Here is an 8,699-nt window from a genome sequence, read left to right on the forward strand (position 1 = left end):
AGTTCCTCCGAATTCCTCCGAAGTTCCTCCGAATTCCTCCGAAGTTCCTCCGGGAATTCCTCCGGAAGTTCCTCCGAATTCCTCCGGAAGTTCCTCCGGGAATTCCTCCGGAAGTTCCTCCGGGAATTCCTCCGGAAGTTCCTCCGAATTCCTCCGAAGTTCCTCCGGGAATTCCTCCGGAAGTTTCTCCGGAAGTTCCTCTGGGAATTCCTCCGGAAGTTCCTCCGGGAATTCCTCCGGAAGTTCCTCTGGGAATTCCTCCGGAAGTTCCTCCGGGAATTCCCCCGGAAGTTCCTCCGGGAATTCCCCCGGAAGTTCCTACAGGAATTCCTCCGGAAGTTCCTCCGGGAATTCCTCCGGAAGTTCCTCCGGGAATTCCTCCGGAAGTTCCTCCGGGAACATCTCAGGAAGTTCCTCCGGGAATTCCTCCGGGAATTCCTCCGGAAGTTCCTCCGGGAATTCCTCCGGAAGTTCCTCCGGGAATTCCTCCGGGAATTCCTCCAGAAGTTCCTCCGGGAGTTCCTCCAGAAAATCTTCCGGGAATTCCTCCGGAAGTTCCTCCGGGAATTCCTCCGGAAGTTCCTCCGGGAATTCCTCCGGAAGTTCCTCCGGGAATTCCTCCGGAAGTTCCTCCGGGAATTCCTCCGGAAGTTCCTCCGGGAATTCCTCCGGAAGTTCCTCCGGGAATTCCTCCGGAAGTTCCTCCGGGAATTCCTTCGGAAATTCCTCCAGGAACTCCTTCGGAAATTCCTCCAGGAACTCCTTCGGAAATTCCTCCAGGAATTCTTTCGGAACTTCCTCCAGGAATTCCTTCGGAAGTTCCTCCAGAAATCCCCTCGAAAGTTCCTCTAGGAATCCCTTCGGAAGCTCGTCCAGGAATCCCTACGGAAGTTCCTCTAGAAATTCCTTCGGAATTTCCTCCAGGAATTCTTTCTTGTGGAAGTTCCTCCAGGAATTCCTTCGGAAGTTCCTTCAGGAATTCTTTCTGTCGGAATTTTCTCCAGGAAATCCTTCGGAAGTTCCTCCAAAAATTCCTGGAGGAATTTCCGAAGGAGTTCCTGGAGGAATTTCCGAAGGGATTTCTGGAGGAATTTCCGAAGCAATTCCTAGAGGAATTCCCGAAGGAATTCCTGGAGGAATTTCCGAAGGAATTGCTGGAGGAATCGACTTCGACTTCGAGTCAAGTACGAGACACTGAAGACGGCCTTACTTTTGAGGTTGAAATACGTATCTGTCAAGATACAATTAAGTGGTGGAATTCAATGGGATTGTATAAACTCGTCTTATGACAGGTGAAAACATTCCACTAAAAAGCTCAAAATAATTTTCTTATCAAGTCCAGAATATTGAAGAGATGTTCGAATTACAGGAAAAACACCCCCGCTCACACTTATTTTTAGCAATAATTCGGACCTGAACAAAAATTTCAGTTTGAAAATGTATCAGGACAAAAATATAAAAAAAATCCGTTCGTCCCGGGGCTTAGAGGGTTAAATTTAATTTTAGTTCAATTCGGAAAATGAGACGCAGCCTTAGAAAAAATATGTATATGTTTACCCGAGCATAATTGTATAGCAAAATCAGCTCAATGCTGGTTACAGTTGTGGGTAGGTCGCCATCCAATAATTTCTGCATACTTGGAAATAGATAAATGTAGGGGAAGAGGCCCCAAAACGCCCCCCCCCCCCCGGCAAAACGCCTTTTATGGTTTCTCTCATATTTACCGTCATTAAGATGTCCGTAACCGAGAATTATGTAGGTTAGGCGAAAAAAGTTGCAAAATAGTGTATGGGAAGGTCGGAAAAACCGAAAATTTCCACATTTTGAAGAAACATCTAACGCCCTAGTGGCACTAACCAACAATGTACTTGCGTCTCCACGCACTATCCATACCAGAATGCTGATTCGCCGACGCGTGGTGCTTTGTTCCCTAGGAGCTGTCAGCTAAAAGGCGTTTTGCCTCATCAGTTTTCCGGCAACAGAATATAATAACTTTTTTGAAATGTGAATGTCCGCTCCGGGGCCTACCTTCGATGGTCGCAAGAAGGACTACACTCGCGACTAGGCTCCAAAAGCCAGACACAATCAGTTTTGCCAAAAGGCTCCGGAATGATCAGTTTTCAATGCACAATTTCCACCAAAATCGTTCAGGAATCACACAATCGCCCAAGCACTATCGGAGAACTTTCCGTCCGTATCATCAAGGGAAGAACGATAAACCCCCGGACGATATTGAGTTTCTTCTAACCGAAATAAATTACGTATTTCTCAACTTAAACTATCATTTAATCATTGTTTAATTTAGCGTATAAGTATAACCGTATAAACCGCACACGTTGTTTGCTCGGAGTGGACTACCACCGATGTCTGCATCAGATTAATCCATCCATCCACCTTTCTCTGATGATCGACATCGGTGACGTCATGCATGCGAGATAGATGATCATATTGACCAGCGCGAGAGAATATCCACCCGAACTGTGTCCATCGGTTGTTGTTGAAGTCGCCACCAGTGTGTGGCTGTAGAAATAGATGGCAAACTGCGTTCTCTGATCGTCGCTGAGCAGCAATGGTCAAATGGATAGTGTGTAGCATTGCTCTTCCAACCCATCCGTCCGTCCGTCGATTTATTGAGCTTCACTACGCAGTGCAGATATTGCTTCAACCAGCCGGCAGCAGAGTAGTTCAGCGGCGTGCATGGGGGGTGAAAGCCCAAACATTCTCACCCACCCTGAAATTTTCTGAATTTCTGAAATTAAATAAACAAACTCCTCTTCGACTGGGATGGGAATGGATGGGAATAAGGTTAAAGTACTGGGTTCTAATGATGTGTGTAGAATTCATGCTCCTTAAAGGGCTCCGGTAGAAAGCAAACCTTTTCCACCGGCCGTTTTAAGCTTCCCGATGCTGTTCGAAGAGTTACTACTCGCACTATGCCATCAGTACCAGGATGCGTTTTCTCAATTCTCCCTAGTTTCCAGTGCATAGGTGGTACATTATTATCGCAGATAACGACCATCTTGCCAACTTTGACATCTACTGGCGGTCGCCAACGTTTAATCCGTCCTTGGAGTTGAGAAAGATACTCTCGCCTCCAACGGTTCCAGAAATCCTGTAACTTTCTTTGAACTACCTCTTTTTGTGTAAGGCGGTTGACAGGAGTCGTCGAAACATCCAACTCCGGGAGCGAGTGCAGTGAAGCTCCTATCAAGAAATGAGCCGGCGTAAGTGGCTCAAGATCGTTGGGATCCGTTGAGAGTGCAGTTAAAGGTCGAGAGTTTAAGCATCCCTCTACCTGAATCAATAGAGTAATCATGTCCTCTATGGACACCGGAACATCACCAACGACTCTCTGCAGATGATACTTTGTGGAGCGCACGGCCGCCTCCCAAAGTCCCCCAAAGTGAGGCCCACTTGGAGGACTGAAGTGCCAGCGTATACCTTCTTCAAGGCAATAATTATTCACTCCTTGCTTGTGATTTTTATCCTTCAATAAACGCAGTAGTTCTTCGAGTCGATTGCGGGCACCCACAAAATTGGTGCCATTATCGGAAAATATTTCTGCGCACTTTCCCCTCCTGGCCACAAAACGCCGTAGTGCCTGAATGAATCGATCTGTTGAAAGGTCGGAGACCAACTCTATGTGCACCGCTTTGGTTGCCATGCACACAAAAATGGCACCATAAGCCTTTATCGCTGTTCGCCTGGGTCCCGGTCTAACATACAACGGACCAAAATAGTCTATCCCCGTTCGCGAAAACGGACGGGCTACTGTTACTCGTTCCGCCGGCAGTTCACCCATGAATTGTTTCACTGGAGACGGCTTTGCTCGGAAGCATTTATAGCAGTGGTGAACAACCTGCCGTGCGATGTCCCTTCCGCCTAACGGCCAAAACTTTAACCTCACAGTGCTCAAAAGTAACTGTGGTCCAGCATGGAGCAACCGTTCATGGTAACTCTCGATGAGCAAGCGGGTTAATCGGTGTCCCTTCGGCAAAACTATCGGGTGTTTGAAGTCCTCAGATTCCGCAGAATGGCCTAAGCGGCCACCAAGACGAATCAATCCTTCCGATGACATATATGGATGAAACCAACGCAGTTGTGACTTTTGTGATACTGGGATTCCTTTCGATAAAGCCTTCCATTCAGCGGCCAGGGTGACTTTCTGAACTTGCCGAATGATTGTCTCTTCGGCTTCCTTGAGCTCGACTGTGGTCATAAATCTACTTCGTCGTTCATCCTTCGGTATCCTAAGCAACTTGATGAACCGTTGCCAAATTGCCGTACTACGAATTAACTTGCCATATGATGAAAACTTGGTAATGTATTTTTCAATGAACTCCTCCGCGCTTGAGGTTGTGACGGCCGTTACAGTACGACGTTTCTCCCTCTCAGCCTCTTCTGCAAACTGTAGTTCTGTTGAATGTGGCCACCCCACTGGCCCTTTTGATAGCCAATCTGGGCCATGCCACCAGAAACTGTTTACTGCAATATTGCGAGGCGTAATTCCTCTAGATATCAGATCCGCAGGGTTTTGCATGCCTGGAACATGCCGCCATTGACAGCCCTCCGTCAAACGTTGAATTTTTGCACACCTATTGCCTACGAATGCACTCCAATTCGATGGAGTGGCTGCTATCCACCGCAGTACACACGTGGAGTCCGTCCAGAAATGTACGTGAACTGGAAGTTTGATAGCTTGATTTACTTTCTCGAACAGCTCCGCAGTCAGTAACGCGCCGCAGAGCTCCAATCTCGGAATCGTTTGACTCTTTAATGGCGCCACCCTCGATTTTGATGCAAACAGGTGGACAGCAGTTTTCCCTTCACTATTCTCACTCCGAACGTAGACACATCCACCATATGCCTTCTCCGAAGCGTCCGAAAAGCAATGAAGTTCTATCCGTGTTGCCTTCGGTATAATGACGCATCGGCGGATATTGATCTGATTAAGCGTGGGCAGATGTAGATGATAGGATCGCCATTCTTCACCCACCGTTTTTGGTAATGGCTCATCCCAATCAAGCCGTTCTTGTTCCTCATTCTTGAGAGTCCACAAAATCTGCATGAACACTTTGAACAACGTAATGGCAGCTCCGATGAGTCCTATCGGATCGAAAAGAGTTGCAATTATGGAAAGTACCTTGCGCTTGGTCAGAAGTTCTGCTTCATCCAAAGGCGGGACTTTGAATTGAAACCTAAGAGTGTCAGTTCCCGGAATCCAGGTAAGGCCAAGTGTTTTTACCGACGGATCTGGATCCAGGCAAATCTCCTTTGTGAACGGTATTGCCAAATCCGCGGCTGAAACACCATAGAGCACTCCCATAGGGTTGGAGGCCCACTTCCGGAGATTGAATCCTCCTGCCTCCATGAGATCTTGCAACTGCTTCCTCAAATCCACCGCTTCGTCCACCTCGTTTGTTCCCGTTATTACATCGTCCATGTACGTGTCCTCCCGTACTGTCTTGGCAGCGAGCGGAAACCTTCCTTCCTCGTCGTCTGAGAGCTGCTTCAAAACCCTTGTAGCCAAAAAGGGTGCTGGTTTCGTGCCGTACGTGACAGTATTAAGCTGAAACGCACTAATTTCCTCCTCCGGTGATGATCGCCACAAGATGGATTGCAAGGGTCTGTCTTCCTCACAAACCAGGACTTGTCGAAACATTTTCTCGACGTCCGCCACAAGCATCACTTGTTTCGTCCGACTCCGCATGATGATCGATCGAAGATCGTCTTGTATGATGGGTCCCACTAGCAGTGCATCATTCAACGTCACCCTAGTTGACGTTTCGCTTGAAGCGTTGAACACAACTCGAACCTTGGTAGTGGTACTGGCTTCCTTAACTACCGGATGGTGTGGTAGATAGCAGCGCTTCGGTTGAATTTGCGTAATCTCGACCTTGGTCATGTGGCCGAGTTGGAGATACCTCCATAAAAGAGCAGTATTGGCCACGGAGCTCTGCATCCTTCGATAACCTGCGCTCCGTGCTTTGAAGACAACGAACTGCGATGCCCCTTGACTCGCCAATTTGATTCAACACGTCTTCATCCTTCGGCAACGAAACTGTATAACGGCCGTCCTCTCCACGTCGGACCGTTCGAACGAAGTGCTCCTCACAACGTGCTTCTTGCGGCGAATAGTTTTCGGTAACTCCGACCTCCTCGCAGGACCAAAATCGGGCTACTAATTCTTCTAGGCCTTCTGAAGCCGACACGTTGCAGCTGATGTTCAGCGATTGGTTAGAAACCGATGCTCCTCCACAAACGACCCAACCGAAAACGGACTCATTAAGGGCCGGCAGTCGCTCTCCCAACGAAATCTGCCGCCCGCTTCTGAAGAAATGGAAAAATGATTCAATTCCCAGAACCATGTCCACACCCATGCAGACATTGAACGATGGATCGGCCAATTCGATTCCATCTGGTACGTTCCACTCCTCGATGTTGATCGATGAAGTTGGCAGGTTGACGGTCACCTTCGGTAGAACGAGGAAACTCATACGTTGAGAAAAATCCGTCAGTCTCGATCGAACGGTGGCCTCCAGCTGCTGTCTAACCTTGGTAACTGCCTGGCCAATTCCAGAGATCTTGACGTCCACCTTGCTGCGTCTGACTTTCATCCGTTGACTGAGTCCTTCTGTTACGAAATTGCTCTCCGATCCAGAGTCTAGAAGAGCGCGAGCTGGATAGCGATGGCCACTGTTGTCTTCAACAATTAAAACAGCAGTCGCTAGCAGTACCTTTGCCTGTCGAGTAGATCCATGACCCACAACCGTGTCTGAAGCCGCCATATTGGATACTTGGGGATCGGGTACATTAGGGTTAACGCTTGAACTGGCACGCGAAGTAGCTTGTTCTGTAGAATCGCGAACTTCTCTCGAAGCGGTGGATTTCGTAGCCTTCGTATTCACCGATGGCTTCGATGAACTGTCCTTGCCATGCCTGAAGCAAACCAGCGAATGATGGCGACCTTGGCAGAAGCGACAGGAGAATTTGGACTGACACTCCTTCGCGTGATGTCCGAGTTTGAAGCAATTCCGGCACAGCGAATGGCTTCTGAGGACTCCTTCCTTTTCGAACTGCGACATCGCTTGAAATACGCTGCACTGGAACAGCAAGTGACTAGCGCCACATACTATGCATCGTCCTCCTACTGCCTGAGTAGTGCTGTAGCTGCTCTTGATGGAGGTTGCCTTGGATTTACCTGCTTGTTGCCACTGGGGAGTGCTTTTCGATTCCGCTGACTTCGCTGGAAGAGACTCCAGCATACGAATGCGACGCTGAAGGTAATCGCTCAACTCCTCCACCGTGTCTTGTTGTTTGGTGGACGAAAACTCCTCCCATCCACGACGCGTAACAGGATCCAAGCGTGTAGTGAGCATGTTGACCAACAGCAAATCTCGATAATCCGCGGGCTGAACAATGTTGTCCAAGGTCTGCACTATTCTCTCAAATCCGTCGACGAGTGTGTGCAGATCCGACGAGGACTCCTTCATCAAACACGGAAGCTTGAACAGCGCTTGGACTTGGAGTTTCTTCAGATGCTTGCTGTTGTCATACCGCTTGAGTAGGAGATCCCAAGCGATCTTGTAGTTGGCACTGGTGATCGGGAGAGAATCAATCAAATTCTTCGATTCCCCTTGTAGACACCCCTTGAGGTAGTAGAACTTTTCTACCTCAGGGAGATCCGCCTTGCCATGGATCAAGGACGAAAAGAGATCGCGGAAACTAAGCCACTCTTCCACGTTGCCACCAAAAGTTTGGAGCTTGATCTGCGGTAACTTGACATGATCAAGATTCCCCAGACCAGTCGCATTGGTCTGATTCAAGTCCACTGGCTCCTGCTTCAGCTTGACTTGGTCCAACAAAAACGCTTTCGCTTGGTAGAAGCGTTCGCTGAACTCCTGCCTTTCCTTTGTCAAGGGATTCGCCTTATCGTCATGGTTGTCGTGCGTTTTGACCTCGATAAGGTACTCGGAGAACTTCTCACGCAATTCGTCTAGCCTTTCTAAACGAACCGTGACTTGGTTAAGGGTAGCATCCTCGGGAAAATCTTCAACGAAGCTCCAAATATCATTGAAAGACTGCTGTACCTCGGACAGCTTTGCTACTAGCACCTTATACGTCGCGGCCTGGCTCCTCGACATGGCCGCAGTTGATCATTCGTTGATCGGACGAAGAAAGATGAAAAATGAGGCTGTAGTATCTCACAAGTCTTCACTTCGGCTGCACATATACTGTTCAACTCACCTGACCGAGTGAACAGCGTCACAGGAGCAGCAATTCAGCATAAAATTCCCAAATGTTCAAATTAGCCGGCCTGGCGTTCAAAAAATCGTTCAAATCTTGCACCGAATGATGTGAAGAGGAGGGATAAAAACTGTATTATCTAAATAAATAGCTTCGACGGGACATATACCGTGTAACTCACCCAGAGAAAACAACGGCACTACCAATGCCCGTATCAATATGTAGTAGAACGCATCCAAATAAACCGTTCAGCAAAATAAGCCTCAAATAAATGTATGATGTGTAGGGATGAATATGAACCAAGCCAAAGAGGATATAATTTTAATTAGTTGGTGGAGTATCTGACGTCCACGCCTCGGCAGACATACACAAATGTTCACTAACCTGGACAAAGTTCCACGTCGCCACCTCTTTGCTCGAGTCCACCCTCAGGGTCCTAATAGTCAACCAAA

At 48.2% G+C, this 8,699-nt stretch overlaps 1 protein-coding gene across 1 annotated transcript; it reads right to left on the bottom strand.

Annotated features, from left to right (window-relative positions):
• Positions 1 to 2,821: 2,821 nt before the first annotated feature.
• On the bottom strand, positions 2,822 to 8,144 carry LOC134206926 (uncharacterized). Its single transcript, XM_062682668.1, has 2 exons — positions 6,023 to 8,144; positions 2,822 to 5,973 (listed from the first exon to the last, which is right to left on the bottom strand). Exons 1-2 carry the CDS (start codon positions 8,142 to 8,144, stop codon positions 2,822 to 2,824), a joined length of 5,274 nt encoding a protein of 1,757 aa, XP_062538652.1.
• Positions 8,145 to 8,699: the final 555 nt, after the last annotated feature.

The sequence above is a fragment of the Armigeres subalbatus genome, chromosome 1 (assembly GCF_024139115.2).
Source record: "Armigeres subalbatus isolate Guangzhou_Male chromosome 1, GZ_Asu_2, whole genome shotgun sequence".
In the NCBI taxonomy this organism is placed as follows: Eukaryota; Metazoa; Arthropoda; class Insecta; order Diptera; family Culicidae; genus Armigeres; species Armigeres subalbatus.